Source organism: Boleophthalmus pectinirostris, unplaced genomic scaffold (genome assembly GCF_026225935.1).
Source record: "Boleophthalmus pectinirostris isolate CB_2022bp ecotype Guang Dong unplaced genomic scaffold, ASM2622593v1 HiC_scaffold_12, whole genome shotgun sequence".
Classification (NCBI taxonomy): Eukaryota; Metazoa; Chordata; class Actinopteri; order Gobiiformes; family Gobiidae; genus Boleophthalmus; species Boleophthalmus pectinirostris.
In genome coordinates, this window is record NW_026571018.1 from 1,408,765 (window position 1) to 1,423,949 (window position 15,185).

Here is a 15,185-nt window from a genome sequence, read left to right on the forward strand (position 1 = left end):
CTGAATTTTATGTATTGTGGAAAATAAGTAAAATAAGATTAATTATGTGTATAATGTATCATTTTGGTGCCTAAATCGGTGCACCGATAAATGGATAATGTTTTTTCATAAGCCTCAATGTTTCCCATCTAAGGCTCACCGTGGCTTTTATATTTACTCAGTTTTTTTGTGACTGCCGAAATGGGCAGCTCTCTGGCATTTCTGTTTCGTAAAGGTAGCTCACTGGAGAAAAAAGACTGGAGACCCCTGCTCTACACGTCCCCCTCTACACGTCCCCCTCTACACGTCCCCCTCTCTACACCGTCCCCCTCACTACACGTCCCCCCTACACCGTCCCCTCTACACCCCCCTCTACACCGTCCCCCCTACACGTCCCCACACCGTCCCCCTCTACACCGTCCCCCCCTACACCGTCCCCCTACACCGTCCCCCCTACACCGTCCCCCTCTACACCGTCCCCCTCTACACCGTCCCCTCTACACCGTCCCCGTCCCCCTACACCGTCCCCCGTACATACCGTACACCGTCGGCTCTACAGCAGAGTAACATAACACTACATCTCCAGAGCTCAAAATGCAGTTCCACCCTGTGATGTCATAAAGCACAAGGTTTCAACTTAACATCTCCTTTAACCTTTAGTTCAGTAAAGATTAAAGACAAATTTGAACTCTTCCTGTTTGACCACTTCATGATTTTTGTTTGAACTCAGTCTAAATCTGCAGGGCTTTTGAGCTAAACGTGTGAATGAAACAAAACACAGCTCCAGGTGTGTTTGTGATGAGAACACTACATTAGAACATAGATGAGATTATAGTATAATTTATTTTGGGTTTTTTTTAAACGAGTTGAGTTTATTGACTGAAATGTTCCACAGTGGTTCTTGAATGAATGATCAAAAACAGTGATATGATCTTTGTTCTCCCACCTTCCTACCATTTAGCTTTTCTCTGGTCCTTCCCAAAAGCTGCAAGATGAATGACGGAAGCCATTTTGTTATTTCTCGAGGTTAAGGACGCAAGCAGGGATAAAGGGACTGCAGGGGCGGGGCTTCTGTGTGTTCTTCTCATATGTACACTCGGATACAGGCACTTGGATCATCTTTGGTTGGAGTGGGACCAACATTTGGGTGAGGAGTCCACAGTGCTCCTGGGGGCCGCGGGGCCATTTCTGTCCCTTCACAGGTAAGTTCTGATATAGTCCTGGCTCTTAGCCCTCTGACAGCGCCACCTGTGGGCAGCACACAGCACATGTTAACTGGGTTGGTCACAGTGGAACAGTTTAGAGAATGCTTTGAAAATCACCCCAGAAATGAATAGAAGGAAGTAAATGATAAGCAAGCGACAAAGCAAAGTGGAATATGTGATCATTTAAAAACCACCCCTCTTTAGAATCATCCAGTCACAGCTGCTAATTTGTATCACGCCATTCAGTCAGTTTAAACCTTCATTCATCAAAATTAAGTTTTTTTCAGTTCACTTTTGTATAATCAAGACATTTTAGTCCTTAATAACATTAGGTTGCTTTATGGAACTATTGCTGTAGTATCTATGCATGCTTCTTTCCCTTGCCCATGCTTCTTGCTTGGTTCTTGGCGAAGGGCGGACACTTTTTCTCTCTTCACCTGCCCCTTGTTCCCTGCTTTGCTTATGTGTTTCGTCTAGTCTAGTGTCTAGTGTCTTATATTTTTGAAACTATGGATTTGATAAGTTGGTCTCTAAATGCAATTTTTCAATGAGGAATGCAGGCAGCTCCAGTCCGCAGAGGACATAGAAGTTTAGTTTATCTATTCGGAAAGATAATTGCAGAACTTTTGCTAACTGGATTAGGCATGGCCCTGATTTTTTGGAAAATTCAAATTACTGAGGCAGCTGTTCAAAGCCCAACTTGGCTGCCCAGAATGACCAAGACGAGAGGCAGAGCTGTGAGAATCTGAACTTGTGACTATGGTCCGGGTTCGTGGTTATTGACCACTGGTTGGATGGACACGGTGACTCTAAACCGCAATATTGGATAACATCTTGGAGAAAATTCAAAGCTTTGCAAAAAGGAATGGACTTGAGACCAATATATGAACAAAAAGAGGAGTTGTGAGAATTGAAAAAGCAGCTGCTCACTCTAAACCCAAACAACGCCAGCCTTATCTAACTGGCCCTCCCCAGCCAGCACCAGTCTCAAGGCCGGTCAGTATCAACTACCCCAGAGATAACAGCAGTGAGACACTCTCCCCCCAAATACCAAACCCCTCGCAGCAGCACCCCCGGCCTGGTGGGCAGGTCTGTTGTATCCAGCCCCCAGTGGCTGTGGATCTGGATGGCTGCTGCCTACATTGGATTAACTCACAGCCCTCCTGTACCCTGCTCTGGTCCTGTGAAATGTTTGTATGTGTTTTGACTGTGCTGATGTCACGGAGGTGATTTTTTCTGCACTCTACCACACTCCCCTCGCCCTGATAGGAGCATGGTCTCAGTCTGTTCTCTTCTTTTCCCTCCTCTCCCTGTCTTCATGTTATGTTGCAGTGTTTCTTCCTCTGCTCCCTGTCTGCCGGTCCGGTCCATGTAGTCTTCCTCATGTATTGTATGGTACATTTGTCATGGATCATGGGGTAACAGGTCCAATTTCGATTCCTTTGTATGTACATGCACAGGTGAAGAAACTGACAAATAAAGGCCAAACAGGTTAGTGATCAGTAATATTGCAGATAAATAGATTAATGACTGTTACTTGACACGTTGTTGGTTGGGCAGATTAACATGCTATACATTCTGCCACTGGATTCATCTGTGTGTCTGTTTGTTTGTTAGTGTGTTTTAGTAAAATGAGTCATGTGCACATTAATCATGAGATACTAGAAAACAATGAAACAAAGTGCAATACTGAGAAATCTGTACAAGCGCGATCAGAGGTGGGAAACACCCTACAAGTATTGAGACTAGAACAAAGGACTTTACGAGGAGAAATCAAAGATCTCTCGCATGTATATGGGCCCTGATACTGTGCTCAGTGGATATTTAGTGCGTGGTGAGCAGACAGTGGTGCTGTTGGGTGCTCTGTACTTGTGCTGAGGTAAAAATGTTTTGCTGCTGACAGTGAAATGCAGCACAGAGCCAATGTTTTGTGATACAGGATTTGAGTTGGAAATGCTGTGCACCCTCTAGTCACTCTGTTCCTCAAGCAGTGTTGGGAAGATTACTTTTAAAACGTATTACCCTACAGATTACAGATTACATACCCCAAAATGTATTTTGTGACAGAATCCATTAAATTACTTAAAATGAATAACGTAATATGAATATTTTGGATTACTTGATTTGCTGTAGAGTAACAAAGACTAGGAAATCTTCACATAAGATGTTTTGTCTGATAAAAGAAAATGAAAAAGCCGAGTCTTTAAAAATATTATTGACAGAAGAGGAGGAGACACGGTCCTCACAGCATGGTTTAGTCCTGTTAAATCCTGTTTCAGACCTGGTTTTAGACCTGGTTTTAGACCTGGTTTTAGACCTGGTTTCAGACCTGGTTTTAGACCTGGTTTTAGACCTGGTTTTAGACCTAGTTTTAGACCTAGTTTTAGACCTAGTTTTAGACCTAGTTTTAGACCTGGTTTAGACCTGGTTTAGACCTGTGTTTAGGCCTGTTGAATCCTGTTTTAGACCTGGTTTAGTGTCTGGCAATGAGTGGAATTACTGAGAGAAAAAAAAAGGGATTTAGCCCCAAATGTGAAAACAGGAAAATACCACCGTGTAATCCATTTATGTCAACAAAGTAACTGTAATCCAATTACCACTCATTGAAACAGTAACTGTAACTGAATACAGTTACTCATAATTTGTACTCTGATTACGTAACTCTGGTACATGTAATCTGTTACTCCCCAACACTGTTCTCAAGTAGTGTATGTGCTGAAAATACTACAACCAAAGTACTCCCACCTCTGAACAGGGCAGAAGGACAGCTGCACTAAAGCCTCAAGGACTATACCAGCACCATAAGGAAGCTCCCGGAGAAAAGCCCTCTGATTGGTCCCCACAGCGAAAGAGAGATTGTGATTGGCAGGTGACAGGGCCAGTCGTGGCTCTTTGTGGGTGTGTGTGCGCTACCTGTCCGTGTCATTGTGCAGTGCTGCCTGCTGTACCTTCTCAGGGCAGAAGTCGGAGGGCGAGCTCTGCCGAAGCTTGCCTGGGCGCCCTTTGATGACTGCGTAGCAGAACATGGTGATGACCATTACAAACAGGAAGTAGCTGGTGTGCATCAGGTGCAGGTTGATGAGCGAACGGTCGTCCTGGTAACACACAAACAAGGACACTAATGTAGGATGTTTTACATAGAGTACTGAGGGAAATGAGAGCTGTCAATAAGAGCAGATGTGTGTGCTGTACTGTGAACCCTTTTATGTATCCAAAGCCTGTGTACAATCTGTTTTTTCTTGTAACAGTAAACTCCACTGACCTTGATTCTCACACAATCTGTCTCTCATTTTTGTGTCTGTTTTGTGTTTGTATCTCCTTTGAAAATACCAGATTCTGTGTATTTTGTTGTTATTGTACAGCCAAAAAAACCAAAGCGTCAGGGGCAGAGGAGTGACAGACATAGAGGCACAAGATGCAAACTCGGGATATAGCGAAAATAATGAGAAGATTTTATTACTCATCTCTCGTAAAGACATAAATTTAAAGTGCAGCATCTCTTCCACATTATCCATAGAAATTGTCTAGTTTGAAGAGTTATTTCAAGAGTAGTAGTAGTTTCAAAGAGTAGTTCCTCACTGTGTCTGTTTACATCCACACAGCGCACGGATCAAGGTGAAGCTGTAGATTAGTGACAGTGACTCTACTTCCTGTGGACTTTATCTCCAATCTTTTATGCTTTAAAAATCCTGTATCTGAAGTACTGCACCACATTTCACCAATAATAATAACATAGTTTTGACTTGTATCTAAACTAGAAGTGCAGAGCTCTGATCTTTTGAACATGTAAGAGTCTCAGAGCGAGTGGTTTTACTGTAGACAGGAAACAGGAAACACTCACATCTTTATATCCTGTGGTCTGCAGACATATCCTGCTGCAGGCTTTGCGATCGGAGATTTTAAGTTCCTTAAGAGTCTCCTCATGTCTGGTGTTCGCTTTTTGTTGCACGTTTAAAAATCTTTTAAGACTGAAAAATCCTTTAGTGTGTGGCGGTCTTTAATTGAGTACAGTTGTTACATACAAGAGGTGAAAGTACTAGAATCCCAAGTTTTATGTATTGCATCCTATGTAGTACTACTGGCCTGATACACACTTGCAGTACAATGAGCTTTAAGTGAGATTGGAGTGACTCACATCGGGCACGATGACGGTCAGCTTGGGGTTGAGGGCGTGGTACACTTTGCCGATGGCGCCCTTGTAGCACCAGAACGGGTTGTAGTCCTGGCTGTACTTTGTGTCCGAGTCCCGCACTGTAGTAAAGACTTTGTACCAGGAGGTGGCATTGGTGTACGTCTCCGGGACACAGTGAGGAGGTTGTCTGTGGAGAGAGGACACTTGGTAGTGAGGTATGTGAAGCAGAGGTAACCACGGTGACCAGCAGAGGTAACCACGGTGACCACTTCAGACATGAGCTTTGCATGAGCCCTGAGTGTTTGCATGTCACTGATGTGTCGTGTCGCTCTGACGCACACTGCACAATGAAAGTGAAACTTAACTGGAACTTCTGACTTTAAGAATGTGAATGCATGCCCTTTACTTGTTTCTGTTCTCTACCCTGTGCCCTCTACTCTGTACCCTGTGCCCTCTACTCTGTACCCTGTGCCCTCTACTCTGTACCCTGTGCCCTCTACTCTGTACCCTGTACCCTCTACTCTGTACTAGAGCCCGACCGATATATCGGTTGGCCGATATTATCTGCTGATATGGGCAACTTTGCTGATAGGGGCCGATATTTCACGAGGGCATGTTATACCTCGTTATAAAGCTTAGACTCTCTACATTCTGTTCATTTAATCCAATTTACAGACAGATAAATGTCCTAATATGTGGCTCCACATCAGTATTTATCTGCGGAGTCATTTGTGTGTGTGTGTCTGTACTGTCCCTGAACACACCACAGAGTCGCGTCACTCACGTGTGTTTGTTTACACCTGCAGACATAGATCCAAACACTGAGATTATTTTCTTTTTACGGACAATCGGTTTGAGTCTGGATTAAAAGGACATTTATTAGTGCAGACTTGTGATGTGAGGAGGAGCCTGTGTGACGCTGAGTGTTGGAAATATGTCGACTCTGAAGCTAGTTTTTGTCATTTGTTATGGGTTAGCTGCTGTAGCTCCCGCACATAAACAGACTGTTTTCTATTGGTCTGTTCTAAAGTGACTGTATTGACCGCATATTTGCTACTGGACCTGCACTGATATGTAAATGAGCTGTGAACAGACGTGTGAATTATGACATTTGCGCATATAATTAATTACCGCGGCGCGCACGTATTTACGGCTAAAGGCTAATAGCGCTAGTTTCTTTACTAGTTATGGGTCCGACGCGAACGAAATGACTCTTAGAGCCGGCTCTTTGAAGGGAACGACGGGAGCCTGATCCTTATTGGGAGCCGTGTTTTCTCTTTCTCTCACTTTTTTTCTCTTCACGCCGCGTGCAGACTCGTGGTTTGACAGCGGCAGCGGCTCAAAACGAAACTTTAAGAAATTTGCGTTTACGTAGGATTAAAAAAAATAAAAATAAAAAAACGAGCATATTTGACTGTAGTTTAGCATAAAATAAATAAGTCCCGGTTTAGTCCTTTTTCAGTCCTGGTTTAGACCTGGTTCAGTCCTGATTCAGTCCTGCTTTAGACGTGCTTTAGTCCTGCTTGCAACAAAACAATCTGAAGAGCCGCTTGGGAGCCAAAAGAACCAGCAGCTTTTAGTGAGCCAAGCCAAAAGAGCCGGTTCTCTAAAAAGAACTGGAATACCCATCACTAGAATGTGATGCAAAAATGCCATTAGTCCAACCTACTGTCTGTAAATATGATGTAAAGAGGCAGAAGAACAATAAATGTTGCCTAAATAAACCCAATTTAAAATCCACCAGAGCCAAACCTAAGTTTTTTAAACAAATCAACATTTACAGTGAATTTTTACATCACTAAATATATCGGTGATTATATCGGCAGCGCCAACTCCCATTATATCGGTTTCATATCGGCCACAGCAAAATCCATATCGGTCGGGCTCTACTCTGTACTCTCTACTCTGTACTCTCTACTCTGTACTCTCTACTCTGTACTCTCTACTCTGTACTCTCTACTCTGTACTCTCTACTCTCTACTCTGTACTCTCTACTCTGTACTCTCTACCCTGTACTCTCTACCCTGTACCTCTACTCTGTACTCTCTACCCTGTACTCTCTACCCTGTACTCTACTGTACTCTACTCTACTCTCTACTCTGTACTCTCTACCCTGTACTCTCTACTCTGTACTCTCTACTCTGTACTCTCTACTCTGTACTCTACTCTCTCTACCCTGTACTGTTGAAAAAAGTGGATCATCCTTAAATGATCTTTGGAGATTAAATAAAAGGCAAAAATATTGTTTACAGGAGTAATCTCAAGTGAGCCCACTCATTCAAGATCTGCCACACTTAAGAATTTAGAAAAGTCTGAGTCTCAGTTCCAACCCTGGCCCAGCTCGGTCGCAGTCGCAGTCCGATGTGCAGAGGCAGGAGGAGAGACTCACACAGTGACGGGGAAGATGTTGCTGTTGGCGGTGAGGGTCATACAGGTGCTAAAGACCACCTGCTCGCAGTGTCCATGCAGCACACAGTCATCTGAGCTCCAGGACACTGGCAAAGTAAACGTGATGTTCACCTCCTCGTGAGCCTCACGCCCTGCAAACACACACACAGCACACACATTACACATAGTAAATATTTGACTAATGCATACAGGAGTCAAATGTGCTCACAGCTGACTGTTTATAGTTTATGGCTGGTGTATTCAGACACACAAACATTCTGGTATTTCTTCAAAAAATATCACATCTTAAAAAAACAAAAACAAAGCTCCTCATCATGTCACCATCCCTAAACTGAAGTGAAGTAGCTGAGGCAAAGGATACAAGTGAAAAGGTGGTTTAGAAAAAGATCCAACTAGTTCCAAAAAGTGAATAAAAGAGAGTACATGAATGTTATTGGACAAACACAAGGCAGGGGCTGACACAGCACTCCTCCTCCTCCTCTTCCTCTTCCTCCTCCTCCTCCACAGAATAACACTACTCCCACAGGGGGCAGCACTGAGGCCAGAGGTCAGCTCTTTCTCTACACACACTCATTCAAAGACAACTCCTCGAGAGGTTAAACTGCAACACAAATCACACACAAGTTCACACTGGACCTGGCGATGCACTGTTATTAAACGGTGCACAGAACGCGTAATAGACAGGACTTTTTAGCGTGTGGCAACCCCAATTGAGGTTGAAAGTCTTTTATTCTGACTAAATCGCCACTAAAATCATCATTTCAAATCAGTATATTTGTTTCATCTCAGGGCCTCTGGACAATCCCTTTTGCATCAGTCTTTTCAGTATGGGTGACATTTTGAAACCACATTCTTGTTGTTCTGGTTGGCTGAGAGCGTGTGTGTGTGTGTGTGTGTGTGTGTGTGTGTGTGTGTGTGCGTGTGTGCGTGTGCGTGTGTGCGTGTGTGCGTGTGTGCGTGTGTGCGCGTGTGCGCGTGTGCGCATGTGTGTGTGCGCATGTGTGTGTGTGCATGTGTGTGTGTGCATGTGTGTGTGTGTGTGTGTGTGTACAGTATGTGTGTGTGCATGTGTACAGTATGTGTGTGAGGTTAGTGCTAGGCCTGTGGCTCTCCAAACCTGATTTACTGGAAGGACGGCTCTGAGTGACTGACAGCTCCTGAGGCATGTGCGCCTGCCAGGACTGTCTTTAAGCAGCAGAAGAACAGGGTTTGAATCATTCACACCTTGTAGCAACAGATAACAGAATAACAGCCAATTGTAATCATTTTGGCCAAGTGTAAAATTGAAGTTTGTGAGCTTTAAGCCATGTTAGAATATTGTTATCTCCTCCAAAGCATGCCTGGAGTTTTGTTTCCTTGTTTTATTCACACATGTCTGAGGAATCCTTTAATATTAGTTTGTCTACATCTCCAAACCTCAAATTGCTCTGTTCCACCTTGTGATGTCATGTACTGCCAGTTTTCAAGTTAACAGCTACCTTTTACTTTTTGTTTGTGTATGGAGTTTGACAACAGAGCAAAACACTTCCTGTATTCTCACACTAGGGGTGTAACAGTTTAATCAGTTCAATCTCTATTCATCACAATACATAAAATTAAATAATTACATGAATTCATTTTTAACTTTCATGACATAAACTGACTAGTAGAGCTGGGCAATATATAGGAAAAAAAGAATCATGATCAATGATTGTGTTTTGCAGACAGCTCTTCAGTTTGGCATTTTATTCACTTTCTGTCCTTCTTTGGATCTTTTCTTGTTTAGAACTACAGTGTAAATGATGTAGGCCACTTATAGACCTGGTTTAACCCTAGATTAGACCTAAAATAGTCCTGGTTTAGATCTGGTGGTACTTAAAAAGCCAAATCTTTTCTTTGAAATTTTTCACACGAAATACCACCAGAACCACTGACTTATTACAACATCAGCCTGTTATTACATTATGGTCTTATTACATTTAAACTTGATTACGTTATTTGGCCAATGTTACATTATCGTTTGCTACACACTATGTTTTTAAAGTCCTTCCTGATGATGATATACACTATAACACATTTACACATGTAATTCACTTTTTGTACCAAACAGCCAAAGAATACTCAGAGTGAATAGCTGCACTGTTTCTGTCAGTGGCTGTAAAGATTTTGTTACTTTAGCCTAGGGTGACCAGACATCCCCGTTTATCTGGGAAAGTCCCAGTTTTGAGCCCTGTGTGTTGTATCGATATATCTCCAAGAATATTTTTTGGTATATATTACTAATTGATTAAGGAAACTCATTCATGCGACACATTTGACATTTTCACTGTTTTGATGATTAAAATGTTTGTGGTTCATATGAACTTTGCACAGGTTTCACAGAAGTGGTTTAACAAACACTTTTAGTATCACAGCCATGATTTATTTTTTACTGAACCATATGGTTCAAACCGAAAGTGCATTGTATCGCGATATGTATTGTATTGTGGTCTATGTATCAAGATATGTATTGTATCAGCAACTTCTTAATAATGATACCCAGCCCTAAACAGGACTATGACAATTTTTGACTAATTTGATGTACCACTACTGTACCACAACTGTACCACTGTACCACCTGTGACCTGAGCCACTGTAACCCACTGAACTACTCTCAAGAAGCACCACGATGCCAGCTGCACTTTCCTAAGTGAAAGGTGGAGCAGTGGAGGACTGACCAGACAGGCCGACCTGCTGCCCCAGCACAGTGGCATACAGGTGGGTGATGTTGCGGGAGTAGCCTCCAAAGGGTCTCTGTGGGTCGAGGGTGAGGGTGATGGGCACAGAGATGTTGATGGGGCCCTGGTCGTCCAGCAGCAGGGGGCCTTGTGGGCTCTGGGGGCTGGGGCGGCTGTGCCCGCTGGTCACTACCAGGCTCTCGGGGGTGGTTGACTCATTCAGGCCGTGTTTGATGGTCTCGTTCTCAGACACACACAGGTCCACCTCATTGAAGCGCAGGAGAAACGTGTTCCAGTCCTACACAAAGCAAACACGTGTTGCAATAAACACACAAGTGTACACAGCCAAGCAAAGGTTTTGTCCATGTACTTGAGCAAAGTTGCCTTGTACAGAAATATTGTATAATCAGCTCTTGAGGTCAAAATAAGTCAGCTGTGCACTGTCTGCATCTAATTCTTAAACTTTTTATTGTCCATATTACCAGAAGTGTGTTGTTAGCTTTACTGTGTTGTGAAAAGGACTAAATACATGGTGAATATTTAGGTAAGTGAGGAATAACTTTGGAGCACCGCAAACTGTTTCAAATTAACTCTTTCACAACAGTTTGCACAACAAAACAAAATGAACTTGTTCTGTTTTTCAGCTCCAGTGTCTTTAAATGAGTCAGGGTTCAGTTTGTTATGTCTGATCAAAACTACATGAAATGAACAGAGGACGAGTGGGAACAAAAGCCAAGTCTCTAGTGTTTGTTTTGAATCAAAGAGTTGCAGACTGCACACAAACTCATGAGCAAGAATGAGCAAAGGATATCTGGGCCCAACACAGGGCTGCAGTATTTAGGTAAAAAAAATAAAATAAAATAAAAAAATAAAAATAAACTCTTCTGACAAGTATTACAATTGAGAGTAGATTATGTGTGTATTATGTGTTTACAGTGTACACTCTGAAACAGAGTCCTGCTCTTGAAACAACTCCAGGAACATGAACATGTGAGAGAAGACTCAGATATGAACAGTCCAACTGATAAAAGAATCACATGTATTTCAGAACATGTTTGTAAAGATCTAAACTACAGGTACAGCAAGAAATAAAATGGTCTTTCCTCAAACACAGTCAAAAAAGTAGAAAAGGGAATTTGTAAATAGAAAGTTATTTTATAGCTTTGAGGATACTAATTGGTCAGAGCCAAGTGTGTATTCTGTGTAAAAGCTGCTATGCCTCTAGTTTACACCTCTACAAACATGGATTGGCTGAGCAGGTCAGATGTAAATGTGCTTGCACGGTGGAGTGGGTCTGACCTCGGTGAGCTCTGGAGACTTGATCTCTTTGATCTTGAAGAAGTATCCGATGGTGAGGAAGGCGATGGCCAGAGCACTCACAGTGACCATGAACAGCACCAGAGGAGGTCGGCTGCTGATGTAAGAGCGCAGGTTCTCCACAGGGTTCCACAGGTACACCTACACAACATGGACACTAGGGCTGTCAAAAGTATCGAAAATCAGATACAAATCTATAGTAAAACTAGTATTGAAACTATACAGACTAGTACACAGCTTAAAGTTAGCCGGAAGGATTCTTCAAATAGGGCCCAAGAGAGAGCGCTAAATGACTCAGACATGCACGAATGTTTATAAAACCTCGTCAGGCATGTTTCCGATGAGAGGAAACACTGGCCTATTTTGTATAATAGCCCTTCTTTAAGCAGTAAGCCTGAATCATTATTCAACTATTTGATATGACGAATTGTGATTTGGAAGTTATACAATGGGCCTTTTATTCTTTGTTAATAATTAACAAATGATGCTTTCCCCTTTCAACTGCCACCAGACATTCACCTGTAAAATGAACACAACTTCCTCCTCCAAACTTTGACCTCTGCTCCAAACCACATGCAAATAATAAGTGAATAATGGACATGGCTGTTACTACTACTACTGCACACAGTTGTGAAGAGTTTGATCTGAGGACTCACGGCTGTGCTCCATGTTGGCTCGTGGGCACTTGTTTTGCATACATGCAGATGTGATGTTTCATAACCTGCACGGCCACATGAGCTGCGCGTGGACAACATGGCGTTATCCGGACACTGAGTGGAACAGCTTGAATCATTGACAGTGCCTCAGACTCTGGGTCATGTCACACTGTAGTGTTTACACAGTTCCACAAAGCGCAGGACCAGTGCCCTCCCCAGACCTACCAGACCTGCTGCGCGCTTTTACGCACACGCATTTTACAAGTTAAAGCTTCTCGTGTTATTTAAGAGGAACTTGACTTTTGGTTAAAACAAAATGTGGGAATGCGGGGATCATAGAAACACACCTTAATATCTGTGACCTACAGTCTTACAAGAACATGTTATAAAATGCTGCCGCTATTTCTTCAAATAGTCCAGACTGAGTTTGGCACCCCGCTGTGCAGCTGTACCTGTGCATTAGCATTGGCCGCTCCACAAACACCAGTGAAGAACGGGAGCTTAATGTCACACTTCTATGATACAAGAATCACAGATACTATCTAATGTGAGAGCTGTCCTCACCATCGTGCCCCGTCCACTGGCGCTAGGGTCAGTTGTGTGAAGCGGCGGCCCACAGGGACAGCGCGGCGGCTAGCCCCGCTGCTGCTGGAGGACAGGAGCGAGCCTGCGCTGCGCTGCTAGCGGGAGCTGAGTGTCTGTGAGCGGCCCGCACTGGAGCACAAGGCGCTGGTCGGATGTGAGTGCTGAAGATAAGAGGCTCCGGGGACAGCCCGTCCCATGCTGCGGACTGCTGCTCCGTGTTAGCCTGTCCACTGCTCCATGTACCGAGGGCTCTGTCAGTTTGGCTCTGCTTCCTCCTGACGCACTGCGTAGTCCGTGCGCCCGTGCGCCTCTCGCGATTCACGCAACACATGCTCCACAAATGACACGTACGGCCCGTGCGCACACAGCGCAGTGCGCAGTTGACGTACATGACGAGACAGCCTCTGCTTTCATGTTTACAAACGCACGGCTCAGCTGCTCGGGCTGCGGCCACGCACTTTGGAGTGGGCTTCCTTTGAAACAGGCCTATTGTCTGTTCACAAAGCCTAAAGTAACCCCAGTTCCACCTGGCACCGAGACACCTGTGTCCATCACATGATGCTTCACATTTATTTCTCCTGTGTTATGGAACCAGCTCCTGCCCATGTCAAAGAGGCCCCCACCGGATATTTCACAATGAACTCATGCCCAGGACAATCAAGAGCACAAATAAAAAAATGTTTGAGCTAAGCTCCTCTCACTTTACCTGTCAACATCGACTTTTCACTTCATCCGCTATTCACAAGTTGTTCCTTGTCCCACTCCCCTCTGGGAAGTGCACCTGTTTCAGATGCCCCTCCCACTGCCCCACTGATGACTGGACCCTGACCCTCCTATGCCCTCATCCATCCTGTTCCATGGGCCCAGATCCTCCCCTTCCCTCACCTGGTTGAATGACCCCCACCCCCCACCCCTGGCACCGTGTTCACCCTTTTTCTAAATTTGTTCTAAAGTCCTGTCCAGCCAGAACCACACGCTTTGACAAAAGAAGACTTAGACTTAGACAAACTTTCTTGATCCACAAGGGAAATGATTTGAACACTGGAGCTCACTCATCACAATATAATATAATAACAAAGAGGAAAAATATAAATATAAAAGTTGTAGGGAGCATTATCTGTTACATAAGGGTAAGCTGTTGTACATCTATATGCAGTATGGTATGAATATAGTCCAGTATCTCACTGTCCTGAGAAGAACTGGTGAGGCAAGTTCAGTCCTGGTTGGTCTATTTTAGGACTTGTTCAGGTCTGGTTCTGGACTGGTTTCAGTAGGCTACTGGTTAAGTCCTGGTTAAGTCCTGGTTCAGCTCAGGCTTAGGTTTGGTTCAGTCCTAATTAGGATGACCAGACGTCCCTATTTACTCGGGACAGTCCCAGTTTTGAGCCCTGCTTCCCCTGTCTCAGCAGATTTATACAAAACCACTGATTTGTTCCAGTTTTATACAAGAAATGTCCCAGGTGTCTCTATTTTGGACCAATCTGATCCCTGCCAACAGTAAAGAGAGATATATTTGTTTAGGTAAAGTACAGAAAAGCTTCTTCTTAAATATGACCAAAACACATAGAAAATGTGACTATAATGACTCACATTAGTGCCGTGTGCAGAACAGTTTTCCTTAACTTCACACTCATTTCACAGTTTTATTATTGCCAACCACCACAAACCAGGGATGTCCCAGTTTTTCATTTTGAAAATCTGGTCTCTGTAGTCCTGATTTAGTCCTGGTACAGTCCTGGTTTAGATCTGGTACAGTCCTGGTTTAGATCTGGTTCAGTCCTGGTTTAGCCCTGGTTATTCCTGGTTTAGATCTGGATCAGTCCTGGTTCAGTCCTGGTTTAGATCTGGATCAGTCCTGGTTCAGTCCTGATTTAGCCCTGGTTCAGTCCTGGTTTAGAATCTGGTTCAGCCCTGATTTAGTCCTGGTTCAGTCCAGGTATAGATCTGGTTCAGTTCTGGTTCAGTCCTGGTTTAGAATCTGGTGCAGTCCTAGTTTAGCCCTGGTTTAGTCTTGGTTTAGAATCTGGTTCAGCCCTGATTTAGTCCTGGTTTAGATCTGGTTCAGTCCTGTTTCAGTCCTGGTTTAGTCCTGGTTTAGATCTGGTTCAGTCCTGGTTCAGTCCTGGTTCCTGGCTCGGGTGTAATGAGCCAGCCTCACCAGTGGGCGGCGGTGGTGTGTGAGTCGTGTCCCTGCAGCATGGGAAGA

The 15,185-nt window shown here is 43.9% G+C and overlaps 1 protein-coding gene across 3 annotated transcripts; it reads right to left on the reverse strand.

Annotated features, from left to right (window-relative positions):
* Positions 1-438: 438 nt before the first annotated feature.
* On the reverse strand, positions 439-13,266 carry tmem248 (transmembrane protein 248). 3 transcript variants are annotated; one of them, XM_055148774.1, is made up of 8 exons: positions 12,959-13,264; positions 11,721-11,879; positions 10,422-10,719; positions 7,706-7,856; positions 5,320-5,503; positions 4,133-4,279; positions 518-1,227; positions 439-460 (listed from the first exon to the last, which is right to left on the reverse strand). In XM_055148774.1, the coding sequence occupies exons 1-7, from the start codon at positions 12,959-12,961 to the stop codon at positions 1,207-1,209; spliced, it is 963 nt and encodes a 320-aa protein (XP_055004749.1). In that variant the 5' UTR covers positions 12,962-13,264; the 3' UTR covers positions 439-460; positions 518-1,206. The 3 variants fall into 3 exon arrangements, with proteins under 3 accessions (XP_055004749.1, XP_055004748.1, XP_055004747.1); XM_055148773.1 differs by having other exon boundaries at positions 4,098-4,279; positions 12,959-13,263; XM_055148772.1 differs by lacking the exons at positions 439-460; positions 518-1,227 and adding an exon at positions 1,239-2,653 and having other exon boundaries at positions 12,959-13,266.
* Between the last annotated feature and the right edge of the window lie 1,919 nt (positions 13,267-15,185).